The 15,206-nt window shown below is 41.3% G+C and overlaps 1 protein-coding gene across 1 annotated transcript in view; it reads right to left on the bottom strand.

Moving 5' to 3' along the window:
- The window catches only part of MRPS5 (mitochondrial ribosomal protein S5), a 297,159-nt gene that overhangs the window by 152,244 nt on the left and 129,709 nt on the right, over nt 1–15,206 (bottom strand). Inside the window, exons 3-4 of the mRNA XM_082251224.1 lie at nt 13,930–14,055; nt 12,784–13,020 (exon numbers count right to left, since the gene is read on the bottom strand). Of these exons, the coding sequence (XP_082107350.1) occupies nt 12,784–13,020; nt 13,930–14,055 (363 nt within the window). The remainder of the gene's footprint in view (nt 1–12,783; nt 13,021–13,929; nt 14,056–15,206) is intronic.

Below are 15,206 nucleotides of genomic sequence, written 5' to 3'. Positions count from 1 at the left end.
CAAGCCATGATGCAGAATTCTGAATGTATGAGGTCCTGCTTTAACCAAACTTTAAATGTTACATAAAAAGTCCTTATTAGCTGCCTATACCCAGTTCAAGAACCACAAATTGCTTCCTCCTACAGCTTTAAAGTGGTAGTAAAGTTTTTTTGGCACTTGTACCTACAGTTAAGACTATAATAAGAAGTCTTACCTGTAGGTACAGTGAATACCTCCTAAACTTTCACTGTTTAGGAGATATTCACACTGAATGCAGCTGGTGACATCACATATACATGCGCTCTGAAGGGACGGGGGAGAGGAGAACTTCCACTCAAGCCGCCTAGGCGGCTTGAGCGGAAGGGGGAGTAGTTACCTGTCAAAACTAGGTACCTGCCCCCCCCCCCCCCCAAAAAAAAAATTACATGCCGAACGTGGAATATTTGGGAGAGAGAAGTGCTTAAAGAGGAACGTCCCCTTTTGGGAGAAGCTCCGCTTTAAAATCAACACTCTCATTAAGACCTGTGTATAACATTTCCAAACAGGAAATGAAGGCCACTTTAAAGGCTTAGAGAAAGCAGCTTGAAGCTTGCCAAAAGCTTTGCAAAAACCTGCTGAAAATTTCGCTGTTCACACTACTCTTATACAAGCTGAGGCCTGTGTAAAACAGATACTGTGAAAGTGCAGCGCAAAAAACAATAAAACAAAATCAATGGATAAAATCGAAAGTCTTTGAATGGCACAAAACAATCTTTTGTCGAGAGTCCAATAGGGAATCCCAATGAAAGTGCTCAGTGCTGATCCATACACAGGAAACAAGTGCTTAAAATCAGTGCAATCCTTCACCAAAGGTACTAGCCTCTCACCTGAGGGCTGTGAATAGACAGCCTTATAACACTCCCAGCAATGAGAAACTCCTGACCAGGACAACAATCTCAGAGGGCATCTCTTCTTCACATGTAGTGTTCACAATGATCCCCATGCAATAAAAGGGGGCAGATCATAGTGCATTATTGTTTAAACAAAAGGTTTATTGATAAAAAAGATGGACAGCCTCTTACTTGTATGTAGTATAAACGAGCACTGAGAAAATACAGCTGATGTCCGGACAGAGCGGAACGCTCTGCCGACAGGGGCTACGAGTGACGTCACGATCTCCTCCCCCTTCCGCACGCGTATCGTCCGTGGGCGGGACTTCTTCAGCGTATGGGAGGAGGGACGGACGTCACTCATTTATCTGCACACCCCGCTCGATTAGGCGTCGCTGCTGTCATGGCAACGTCGGAGGACAGACCGGAAGTGTCCCGGGGCCCGCTACACAGAGGAAGCTGATGCTGACCCCGGAACACAAACGAGATCCTCCATATACGCCGGAACAGCAACAAGGGCTCAAGGGCTAGTATATCCCATTACTGTTCAAGAGCGGGGATATAAATATTAAATCACAAAAAAGACATACTTGGGAACAGATGCCCCTAAATTAATCTTAACATGTCTAAATACATGAGGGGATCATGACAGATCACTCGCAGCCCCTGTATACAAAAAAAAACAATGTGAGATTACAATACAATAAGAACCATTATTCAAAACCACTGATGACATACGATCAAAACATGTGTAATAAAATCAATAAATATAAGAATATTCAGAGGTCAAAAAACATACATGAAGTTGGTATATAAAAAGATCCATATCACTAAAATCCATATATATATATATATATATATATATATATATATATATATACAGTGGGTACGGAAAGTATTCAGACCCCCTTAAATTTTTCACTCTTTGTTATATTGCAGCCATTTGCTAAAATCATTTAAGTTCATTCTTCTTCCTCATGAATGTACACATAGCACCCCATACTGACAGAAAAACACAGAATTGTTGACATTGTTGCAGATTTATTAAAAAAGAAAAACTGAAATATCACATGGTCCTAAGTATTCAGACCCTTTGCTCAGTATTTAGTAGAAGCCCCCTTTTGATCTAATACAGCCAGGAGTCTTTTTGGGAAAGATGCAACAAGTCTTTCACACCTGGATTTGGGGATCCTCTGCCATTCCTCCTTGCAGATCCTCTCCAGTTCTGTCAGGTTGGATGGTAAACGTTGGTGGACAGCCATTTTTAGGTCTCTCCAGAGATGCTCAATTGGGTTTAAGTCAGGGCTCTGGCTGGGCCATTCAAGAACAGTCACGGAGTTGTTGTGAAGCCACTCCTTCGTTATTTTAGCTGTGTGCTTAGGGTCATTGTCTTGTTGGAAGGTAAACCTTCGGCCCAGTCTGAGGTCCAGAGCACTCTGGAGAAGGTTTTTGTCCAGGATATCCCTGTACTTGGCCGCATTCATCTTTCCCTCGATTGCAACCAGTCGTCCTGTCCATGCAGCTGAAAAACACCCCCACAGCATGATGCTGCCACCACCATGCTTCACTGTTGGGACTGTATTGGACAGGTGATGAGCAGTGCCTGGTTTTCTCCACACATACCGCTTAGAATTAAGGCCAAAAAGTTCTATTTTGGTCTCATCAGACCAGAGAATCTTATTTTTCACCATCTTGGAGTCCTTCAGGTGTTTTTTAGCAAACTCCATGCGGGCTTTCATGTGTCTTACACTGAGGAGAGGCTTCCGTCGGGCCACTCTGCCATGATGCCCCGACTGGTGGAGGGCTGCAGTGATGGTTGACTTTCTACAATTTTCTCCCATCTCCTGACTGCATCTCTGGAGCTCAGCCACAGTGATCTTTGGGTTCTTCTTTAGCTCTCTCACCAAGGCTCTTCTCCCCCGATAGCTCAGTTTGGCCGGACGGCCAGCTCTAGGAAGGGTTCTGGTCGTCCCAAACGTCTTCCATTTGAGGATTATGGAGGCCACTGTGCTCTTAGGAACCTTAAGTGCAGCAGAAATCTTTTTGTAACCTTGGCCAGATCTGTGCCTTGCCACAATTCTGTCTCTGAGCTCTTCAGGCAGTTCCTTTAACCTCATGATTCTCATTTGCTCTGACATGCATTGTGATCTGGAAGGTCTTATATAGACAGGTGTGTGGCTTTCCTAATCAAGTCCAATCAGTATAATCAAACACAGCTGGACTCAAATGAAGGTGTAGAACCATCTCAAGGATGATCAGAAGAAATGGAAAGCACCTGAGTTAAATATATGAGTGTCACAGCAAAGGGTCTGAATACTTAGGACCATGTGATATTTCAGTTTTTCTTTTTTAATAAATCTGCAACAATGTCAACAATTCTGTGTTTTTCTGTCAGTATGGGGTGCTATGTGTACATTCATGAGGAATAAGAATGAACTTAAATGATTTTAGCAAATGGCTGCAATATAACAAAGAGTGAAAAATTTAAGGGGGTCTGAATACTTTCCGTACCCACTGTATATATATATATATATATATATATATATATATATAAAAAACCTAAAAATTCATATAATGGTAAAAACATGTTACACTAGGGGGGTAAAAAAAGTAAAACTACCGATCTGAGATAAAACAGTTGAGGTCGAAGTCCACATTTAGACCTCTAGGGACCCCAACCTTTGTCTCAAAGATTTAGTATGATTCACGTTTACTTATTTGCCGTATAAAATTACCTCCCCTCCAATGTTTCTTGACCTTCTCGATCCCCCAAAATTTCAAATCTTTGGGGTCTTTGTTATGAAATTGTTTAAAATGCTGAACTACATGGTGGGCTTTCTTGCCCTTTCTTATGCTACTCATGTGTTCATCAACATGGACTTGTAGCGCCCTAGTGGTCCTACCTACATACTGGAGCCCACACTTGCACTCCAGCATGTAGACCACCCCCGTGGACGCACATGTGATCAGATCCTTGATTTTGTAAGATTCGCCCGTGGTGTGGGCTACAAATTCCTTTCTCTTCTTAGTATTAAACTTCGAAGTTTTACAGGCCACACATCTTCCACACGCATGAAAGCCCGAAAGAAATGAAAAAAGCTTATTTTCACCCGGATTAGGGGGATCAATTACCCCTGGTGCTAGAAAACTTCTCATTGTGGGGGCTTTTTTTATAAATAAAAGCTGGTTTATTGGGTAGGATGGGGCCTAGGATCTTGTCCTGCTGGAGTATTGGCCAGTGTTTGGTGATAATTTTCTCCACTTTCTTAAATTTCGCATTATATTCCATAACAATCTTACATCCACCATTGTCATATGGTGCCACCTGTGTCTTATCAATCAATAGACTGGACCTCTCCTTATTTTTTACTTCAAGGATATCCCTCTCTAGTTTTGCAGTGTCATAACCCTTTTCAACAAACCGATCTTTTAGCACATGTGCTTGTGTTTCATATTCTTCGTCTAGTGTGCAATTCCTTCGTAGACGCATAAACTGCCCTTTGGGTATATTACATAACCAATTCCTGTGATGGCAGCTGTCTAGCAGGATATACGAGTTACGGTCTTTTACTTTAAAGTGCGTGTGCGTTTTGAAGTGATCATTATCTTTGGAAATGACGAGGTCAAGAAAAACAATTTCGCTGTTGTGATTTAATATTTATATCCCCGCTCTTGAACAGTAATGGGCGATACTAGCCCTTGAGCCCTTATTGCTGTTCCGGCGTATATGGAGGATCTTGTTTGTGTTCCGGGGTCAGCATCAGCTTCCTCTGTGTAGCGGGCCCCGGGGCACTTCCGGTCTGTCCTCCGACGTTGCCATGACAGCAGCGATGCCTAATCGAGCGGGGTGTGCAGATAAATGAGTGACGTCCGTCCCTCCGCCCATACGCTGAAGAAGTCCCGCCCACGGACGATACGCGTGCGGAAGGGGGAGGAGATCGTGACGTCACTCGTAGCCCCTGTCGGCAGAGCGTTCCGCTCTGTCCGGACATCAGCTGTATTTTCTCACTGCTCGTTTGTACTACATACAAGTAAGAGGCTGTCCATCTTTTTTATCAATAAACCTTTTGTTTAAACAATAATGCACTATGATCTGCCCCCTTTTATTGCATGGGGATCATTGTGAACACTACATGTGAAGAAGAGATGCCCTCTGAGATTGTTGTCCTGGTCGGGAGTTTCTCATTGCTGGGAGTGTTATAAGGCTGTCTATTCACAGCCCTCAGGTGGAGGCTAGCACCTTTGGTGAAGGATTGCACTGATTTTAAGCACTTGTTTCCGGTGTATGGATCAGCACTGAGCACTTTCATTGGGATTCCCTATTGGACTCAATTTCTCCTCTTTTATAAGATTGTTTTGTGCCATTCAAAGACTTTCGATTTTATCCATTGATTTTGTTTTATTGTTTTTAGCGCTGCACTTTCACAGTATCAGTTTCACATTGGGTTTTATATATTTTTTACCTTGGTGTCAGCTGCTTTTAAATTTTCCATCCATTTATTTATTTCATGCTTGCGCTGATATTCTTGTGTTTTACATTAACTGTGTAAAACAGGCCTTACTTTGGAGTGCCACAATTTCACTGGGGGAGGGGTGTTAAGGTGAACTCCAGCTTTTGATACACTTTACATTTGTTCATTTGGGTAAGCTTGGCTGTCCCTCACTAACATGTGAGGCCGCTGGATGTGCTGTTTAATCTGTATGTAGCCAAGGTTTCGGGTTCGAGCTGAGAATTCCTGTCTCATACCCTGAACAAAGTAGAGTCTATCTGATCAGCCCTCAGACATTTAGAGAAGACAATGAATACAAAGCTTCCTCTGATTAACAGAGTCAGAGAGGTGGGCTGATGATGTCACAACCTCTGACTGACCCAATCAGAGGAAGCTTTGTATTTATTGCTAGAATACATTGCTTTCTCTGAATGGATGAGGGCCAATCATATAGACTCTAGAGTATTCCGGGTAACAGGAAGTCTCGGCTCGAACCCAGAACCTCAGCTATATACAGATTATACAGCCCATCTATTTGCCTCACATGTTAGCAAGTTGCCTCAGCAACATACAGTTTATACAGCTCATCCAGCTGCCTCACATGTTAGTGAGGGACATCACTTGTTTGGGCCAAGCTGGCCCAAATGTACTATGTAAAGTGTATCAAAAGCTGCAGTTCAGCATTAACTGTGCAGTCTTTGCAGATGACACCAAGCTTTGCCGTGGAATACCTTCCTTACAGGATGTCTCCAACTTACAAGCTGACCTCAATGCACTGTTTCATTGGGCAACTATGTGGCAAATGAGGTTTAATGTTGATAAATGTAAAGTTATGCACTTGGGGGCTAAGAATATGCATGCAGCATACATACTAGGGGGAGTAGAACTGGGGGAATCCATAGTGGAGAAGGATCTGAGTGTTCGGGTAGATCCTAAGCTTAATAATAGCATGCAATGCCAAGCTGCGGTTTCCAAAGCAAGTAAAGTCCTTTCTTGTCTTAACAGAGGCATGGACTCCAGAGAGAGATATATTGGCGCTTTTCCACTGCATGGAACCGAACGGTTCGGCTCGCTTTTGTGCTTTTCCACTGCTGGTACCGCATGGTACGGTGTAGGAACGGTTCGGTACGGTACGGCGGCGCTTTTCCACTGCATGGAACCGAACGGTACGGCTCTCTAAAACAGTACCACCTTGATTGTGGTTCCAAGAGGTACCATACCGGTACCATATCCCACAATCCTTTGCATGCAGTCACTACTAGCCACTGATTGAGAATCGTTGTTATCCCACCCACTTAACTTTAGTACTACTTTAGTGGAAAAGCAAACCATACCAAACCGTACCGAACCGTTCCAACACAGTACCATGCGATACCAGTAGTGGAAAAGCAAACCGGGCCAAGCAGGGCCGAGAAGAGCCGAGCCGGTACTTGCAGTGGAAAAGTGCCATAATTTTGCCCCTGTAGAAATCATTAGTAAGACCTCATCTGGAATATGCAGTTCAGCTGTGGGCACCAGTTCTTAAAAAGGATATCGGGGAACTGGAGAAAGTGCAGAGAAGGGCAACCAAACGGATAATAGGCATGGAGGAGCTCAGCTATGAGAAAAGATTAGAGGAACTGAATGTATTCTCTCTTGAGAAGAGGAGATTAAGGGGGGATATGATCAACATGTATAAATACATTAAGGGGTCCATATAGTGTGAACTTGGTGTTGAGTTATTCATTTTTAGGTCAACACAGAGGACAAGGGGGAACTCTTTACGTCTAGAGGAAAACAGATTTAGTCTCCAAATACGGAAAGGTTTCTTCACCGTAAGAGCTGAGAAAATGTTAAATAGACTCCCTCCAGAGGTGGTTCTGGTTAGCTCACTAGATTGCTTTAAAAAAGGCCTGGATTCTTTCCTGGGTGTACATAATATAAATGGGTAGTAATATTTATAGGTAAAGTCGATCCAGGGAATATCAGATTGCTTCTCGGGGGATCAGGAGGGATTTTTTCCCCCCTGCTGTAGCAAATTGGATCATGCTTTGCTGGGGGTTTTTCGCCTTCCTCTGGATCAACTGCGGGTATAGGATTGTGTATATGGGATTTTATGGTTGGGTTTACTTTACTGTTTTCTTTGTTTATTGGTTGAGCCAGATGGACTTGTGTCTTTTGGAGGATGCTTGCAATCATAAGAGTATGGTAAGACAAGTCTGTTGGACATACAAATTTTGTCTTGTTAAATAAGTTGTGGATTTCCAAATTAGATCAATAGCATCATACTATGGTAAATAATATACAGTATATATATGTAGTAACAGAAAAATGCAGCACTCTTATTCAATAAAGTGCAATCAAATTATAGTGCATAAATAAATATCTGAAAACAGTGTAAAAAGCATCTATATATAACACATTTACGTGAGTCCATCTTTTCTTTTAGAAACAGGGAGTTGGATACATAGTGGTGCTAGCTGCGTTCTATAGAGTTGAGTCCTTCCTATATAGAGTTGGGTAATAGGTGATTTATACACAGGGATAGCGCGGAAAGTTTTTTTCACATTTCTATGGTAAATAATATACGGTCATTATGTAATTTAATGACAGTCAAAAATGTATCACCTTCAGAAATATGTGGTTGACATTTACAGCTGCCTATTATAAAATAAAACAAGAAATGTATTAATCTTTAAACCCAGAACTGTTTATCTGTCAAAACGCCAGTCCAGTATTTTTAAATCTATTTGATCTACTCACAATAGGCAACGTCCAACAGACACTTACACGGTGTTGCTGTTAAATACTCCACACATCAAGCGCACTTCAAAAGAACAATGCCATGGCAACACAGCTAAAAGCATCAAAATTTACAAAGACACATCAAGCAAACGACCTGAGTGGTAAAGCTAAAATTAGAAATAAAAAAAAAGTGTATATATTGAGTGTTCTCATAAACTATCTTCTTTTTGCCAGCTAATTTAAACCAAGGATATTTTTCACACATGAATGACGAAATGAGTTCTAAAAACACAAAGACCCTAAGAAGTTTACCTGTAAAGAAAAATACACATTCTGAAGCCCATGAACTTATCTTCCTTCTCTTGAAGAGATTACCAGGTTGAAAAATCTTTTGCATCCAACACTTCTAGGAGTGTCAGATTCCTGGTTCCTCCACTGTGGTTCCTCGCAAAGCTCCAATATCTCTACTTTGTCCTCGTGATGTAGGAACCATCAAATGGTACAGCAGAGCTCAGTGGGGAAATAGACATCCAACACTCCCAAAAGCATCAGATGAAGATATTTTTTTATTAAAGCGGAGTTCCACCCTAAAATTAAACTTACCTCCATCTTCTCGCTCCGGGTCACCTGAAAAACAAATGGATAATCGCAATTTTTTTTTTTTACATACCTGGTTTAGAAGAAAATATACTTACCTTACTTCATCTTCCTCCCCTCAGCGGCCACGGCGATTCGTCACTTCCTGGCTTTGCAATGATTCCTGGGAGCTGAACGTCATCGCTCCCAGGAATCAATGCGCCTGCACCGGCCCGACGTCAGTTCCGGTGCAGGCGCCGTCATACCTTGCTAAACAGCTTCTGGGCATGCCCAGAAGCTGTGCAGGGATGACGCTGTGGCACTGGAAGTGACGGCGGGGCCGGTGCAGTGCATCGTGGGACCGAAGAAGACGGAAGAGGACGCAGAAGAGGATCGCGCTGGCTTCAAGCTGCCCACACCTGAGATGGCAGCACTGGACAATACATTTTCAAGGTAAGTATTTCTTCTAAGTGCGACCCGGGACAGATCAGAGGCTAGCAATTGTGGAATGCACTAGCCCTGACTGTCCCGGGGGTATTTTTATTAAAAAAAAATGTCCCAGGGTGGAACTCCGCTTTAAGTTTGTCTTCCAGAGTAAGAAAATTGGTGGCTGGGTAAGTATGAATTATTTTCTTTGCAGGCAGGCCTTCATTTTTGGTTCTACAGACAATGGGCTTGATTTAATAAAACCAGAGTGCGAAATCTGGTGCAGCTTAGCATGGGAGCCAATCAGCTTCTAACTACACATTGTTCAATTGAGCTTTGACAAAAAAAAAAATGGAAAGGAGTAATCAACATAAATCGATTACCTATAGCCCTTGCTGTGATAAATAGTGAAAAATTTGCATAAAAATGTATAATTCAATAATCCGCGAAAAAATCTATAAACATATAGTGAATAATAAAACAACTATGTACCTGCGCTGCTTATGTCTAAACACCTCAAAATATATGTGATTAAATAAATAAAGTGCTAGTGCAAAATTGTACTAAGTGCAGCCTTAAAAAAAAAAAAATCTATATATATATTACACAAGTGCACACAATAAATATCGGTTATAAATTCCATATATGAAAATACCACATAAAAAATACCACATAAAAAAAACTTGTGCAAATAAAAAGCTAATAAATACAAATATGTATACTATAGTGTATAGTCCATGATATTGTTGAAGTGAAAAAAAAAAAGTCTCTGTGCTAATTATAGTGCTTAGTGCTCCACTAATGACTGAATATTAAAAGTGCTCGTGCTCAATCCAGGTGCAGTGGTGCTCCCCTCTCAGCTCCCCACTCACCAGAAGTTGCATGTAAAAACGCCTTATCAGTAGATAAAATGGAGTAGACCCCTCACTGGATCGCCAACAGGAACAAGGTAACGCACCACAAGCCTCTCACTCTATCTCCAGGTTATGTTCTCACGATTCATAAAAAGAAAGGGCCATCATCGTGCAGTATATAAGACTTGTTTATTCACACGCAAAACAAATAACACTTACACTGTACAGGGAAAAATATCGCCTTGTGCAAACCCGCGGGACGCCAAACAAATGGCCGTGCGTTCCACCCGCGTAACCGGAAGCCGGAAGCCGGAAGTGGTTGCAGCCGGAAGTGATGTATTACGTATTCGGACGGCTTAAGCCGTCCGAATACGTAATACATCACTTCCGGCTGCAACCACTTCCGGCTTCCGGTTACGCGGGTGGAACGCACGGCCATTTGTTTGGCGTCCCGCGGGTTTGCACAAGGCGATATTTTTCCCTGTACAGTGTAAGTGTTATTTGTTTTGCGTGTGAATAAACAAGTCTTATATACTGCACGATGATGGCCCTTTCTTTTTATGAATCGTGAGAACATAACCTGGAGATAGAGTGAGAGGCTTGTGGTGCGTTACCTTGTTCCTGTTGGCGATCCAGTGAGGGGTCTACTCCATTTTATCTACTGATAAGGCGTTTTTACATGCAACTTCTGGTGAGTGGGGAGCTGAGAGGGGAGCACCACTGCACCTGGATTGAGCACGAGCACTTTTAATATTCAGTCATTAGTGGAGCACTAAGCACTATAATTAGCACAGAGACTTTTTTTTTTTCACTTCAACAATATCATGGACTATACACTATAGTATACATATTTGTATTTATTAGCTTTTTATTTGCACAAGTTTTTTTATGTGGTATTTTTTTATGTGGTATTTTCATATATGGAATTTATAACCGATATTTATTGTGTGCACTTGTGTAATATATATATAGATTTTTTTTTTTTAAGGCTGCACTTAGTACAATTTTGCACTAGCACTTTATTTATTTAATCACATATATTTTGAGGTGTTTAGACATAAGCAGCGCAGGTACATAGTTGTTTTATTGTTTGAGAGGTATCACCTTTTTTACCTGCAGCAGCTCATATTGATTTATTTATTTTTATTGATATTGGAGTATTAACACCCATTTATCCTAAGCGCGAACCCTTTATATTTGCATATAGTGAATAAGTTAACAATCAAGTCCATATGTGAAATAAATATGTGCAAAGATATCAAATAGTCCAATAAATAATGTAAATTCCAAAACAATTAATAGATGGATAAAGTGCCGATATTCCTTCTTCTCTTCTTCCCAATAAAAATGTGACCCTTCACCGTGGAAAATAAGTGAAATGCAGACTCACCAGAAGACGTGGGTCCTGTATGCCTTACGGCATCAGGACCTACCTTGCTTTGGAGACAGTCTCCAGATACAGGAACGTCCCTCCTGGCGGACCCAGATGTCCCTTCTATGGTGCCGGTATCGCTGCTGGCTCACTCCAAGGGGTTCCAGCACAGCTCAACGGGTATAGGGTCAGCTCCAGCCACGGGGTATAAGGGAGAAAAACTCGGATAGTGCAATATTGTATGTATATCAAATTTTATTGCACACCCCCGGTTCACTCCAAATACATGCAGTCCCAAAAAAGGTTATATGGTGTATAATTGAATATATATCCACACACAAAGATCAAATGATGAAGAAAATCCAAACTGATGTGGTAAACCAACGAAAAAAACAGTCCTCTGAAGACGTCTAGCCAATGACGAAACGCGTTAGGTGGAACGCACGTTGTGACGTCATACGGCGCTCGGTGGAACGCAAGCCGGAACTACCGCTCGCCACTGTAAGCCCACGTGTATGACGGCGTGTCTGCATATGCATGGACTGTTTTTTTCGTTGGTTTACCACATCAGTTTGGATTTTCTTCACCATTTGATCTTTGTGTGTGGATATATATTCAATTATACACCATATAACCTTTTTTGGGACTGCATGTATTTGGAGTGAACCGGGGGTGTGCAATAAAATTTGATATACATACAATATTGCACTATCCGAGTTTTTTTCCCTTATACCCCGTGGCTGGAGCTGACCCTATACCCGTTGAGCTGTGCTGGAACCCCTTGGAGTGAGCCAGCAGCGATACCGGCACCATAGAAGGGACATCTGGGTCTGCCAGGAGGGACGTTCCTGTATCTGGAGACTGTCTCCAAAGCAATAAGTAAGGCATACAGGACCCACGTCTTCTGGTGAGTCTGCATTTCACTTATTTTCCACGGTGAAGGGTCACATTTTTATTGGGAAGAAGAGAAGAAGTTATATCGGCACTTTATCCATCTATTAATTGTTTTGGAATTTACATTATTTATTGGACTATTTGATATCTTTGCACATATTTATTTCACATATGGACTTGATTGTTAACTTATTCACTATATGTTTATTGATTTTTTCGCGGATTATTGAATTATACATTTTTATGCAAATTTTTCACTATTTATCATAGCAAGCGCTATAGGTAATCGATTTATGTTGATTACTCCTTTCACATTTTGCACCAGCACTTTCTATAGCAGCTGCTATTATAAGTATATAATACAATCACTTGTTTATAACTATTTATATATATTTATTTATCGATCACCATTAGGTTGTTACACTTTCACATATTTGTAATTATTGGATTACTCACTATAGGACTAGGCCCTTCAAAAATGGCAGAAATAATCTAACTGGATGCTAAGGGCAAAGACACTTTTCTTTGAAATATAAAAAGAAGTACACATATGTTTTCTAATCAATGGCCTGACATCTGTGCTTAAATTGGTTTCTCACCTCCATTAGGACCTGGATCGGGATGTCCAATGCTGATGCCACCCCAGCTTTGTCCAGTCCACCCCCTCTCTTGTCTTTTAACTCTTTTCTTCTTTTTTTTGTCCCACTCATCTCTCTCCTTAAATATCTGAGCTTGTAATTCTTGCTGTTGCTCTTTATTCCGCTGTTCAATGGCTTGGTCCTTTTTGTTTATTAATATAGGTGAATTCAAACCGGGCCACAGAAATCCAGATTTTCCTATGATAGAAAGGTAGAGTGGTATATCTGAACACAATGATAGGCAGAAGAAGATCTGCTTTGAATATTTTAGTATAATAACAAACTGTATAATACCTTTTGCTTTATGAACTGATCCTTGTAGAGATAAAGGGGTTGATTTACTAAAGGCAAATAGACTGTGCACTTTTGCAAGTGCAGTTGCTCCAGAGCTTGGTAAATGAGGTAAAGCTTCACTTTACAAAGAATACCCAATCACATGCACTGAAAATAAAAAAAAAATGCATTTATGCTTGCACATGATTGGGTGCTGGAGGTCAGCAGGGCTCTACTTCATTTACGAAGCTATGGAGGAACTGCTCTTGCAAAAGTGCACAGTTTATTTGCCTTTAGTAAATCAACCTGAAAATGTTAAGTATATAAAATAATATTGCATAGCTGGGAGGAGGAGGAAGAAGGAGAAGGCGAAAGAAGGAGAAGGAAGAAGGAGGAGAAGAAGGAGGAGGAGGAGGAAGAAGGAGGAGAAGGAGGAAGAAGAAGAAAGGAGGAGGAGGAAAAAGAGGAGGAGGAAAAAGGAGGGGGAGGAGGAGGAAGAGAAAGAGAAAGAAGAAGAGGAAGAGGAAGAGAAAATATTGTTTTTTGTTCAAAATTTGCGGTATTTTTTCGTTTATATTGCTGAAAAAAAAAAAACAGTGGTGATAAATACTAACAAAAGAACGCTATTTGTGGGGAAAAAAAAGAATATATATTTCGTTTGGGTACAGCGTTGCATGACCACGCAATTACCAATTAAAGTAGCGCAGTGCCGAATAGCAAAAAAATGGCCTGGTCATGAAGGGGGAAAATCTTCTGGAGCTCAAGTGGTTAACCTTTAGCAAGTTGACCTTTATATCACGTTCCCTAAAAATTAAGACAAAGCAAAGACCTTACCTTCTCCAATTTGCTGTCCAAGGTTCAGATTCTTTTTAATCCTCCTCTTGGCTCTTTTTCCTCTTCCCTTTCTGGCTCCTCCGCCTGAATCTGCAACCACTCCTTTCCATAGCTGAGCTGCCGTCACTGAAATGATAAGGTTGTAACTCATAGTTATAAATGGTGTCCAAGTAGAACCAATTAGCTAAATTTCAAGCAGAAATTTGTTATGCAATATAAAGGCAAATGTCAATTGAAGGTGTCCTTAAATAAAAGAAACCAAAGAAACCACAAGGGGTGACTGTGGACTGAACTGTGCTCTCCCCGCAGAAGATGTGTGTTGATTACAATCAATTAACAATGTGTCTCACTGGGAGGAAATTTTTTTTAAAAAACAGAGTGTAAATAAATTGTTATGCACAAAAAAAAAAAAAAATATGTCATGCACAAAAAAAAAAAAAAAAAACAATGGCCTATAAAAACAAAAAAATCGGACATACAGTATCTCACAAAAGTGAGTACGCCCCTCATGTTTTTGTAAATATTTTATTATATCTTTTCATGTAACAACACTGAAGATATTACACTTTGCTATAATGTAAAGTAGTGAGTGTACAGCTTGAATAACCGTGTACATTTGCTGTCCCCATCAAAATAACTCAACACACAACCATTAATGTCTAAACCGCTGGCAAAAAAGGGACTACACCTCTAAGTGAAAATGTCCAAATTTGGCCCAAAGTGTCAATATTTTGTGTGGCCACCATTATTTTCCAGCACTGCCTTAACTCTCTTGAGCATGGAGTTCACCAGAGCTTCACAGGTTGACACTTGAGTCCTCTTCCATTCCTCCATGATGACATCACGGAGCTGGTGGATGTTACAGACCTTGTGCTCCTCCACCTTCTGTTTGAGGATGCCCCACAGATGCTCAATAGGGTTCAGGTCTGGAGACATGCCTGGCCAGTCCATCACCTTTACCCTCAGCTTTAGCAAGGCAGTGGTCGCCTTGGAGGCATGTTTGGGTTTGTTATGTTGGAATACTGCCCTGCGGCCCAGCCTCCAAAGGGGAGGATCATGCTCTGCTTCAGTATGTCACAGTATATGTTGGCATTCATAGTTTCGTCAATGAACTGTAGCTTCCCAGTTCCGGCAGCACTCATGCAACCCCAGACCATGACACTCTTGCCACCATGCTTGACTGTAGAAAAGACACACTTGTCTTTGTACTCCTCACCTGGTTGCTGCCATACACGCTTGACACAATCTGAACCAAATAAGTTTATCTTGGTCTCATC

The sequence above is a fragment of the Pelophylax lessonae genome (assembly GCF_965119305.1).
Source record: "Pelophylax lessonae genome assembly, chromosome: 3".
NCBI lineage: Eukaryota > Metazoa > Chordata > Amphibia > Anura > Ranidae > Pelophylax > Pelophylax lessonae.
The sequence above is the reverse complement of the archived record's forward strand: the minus strand, read 5'-3'. Positions and strand labels throughout refer to the sequence as shown.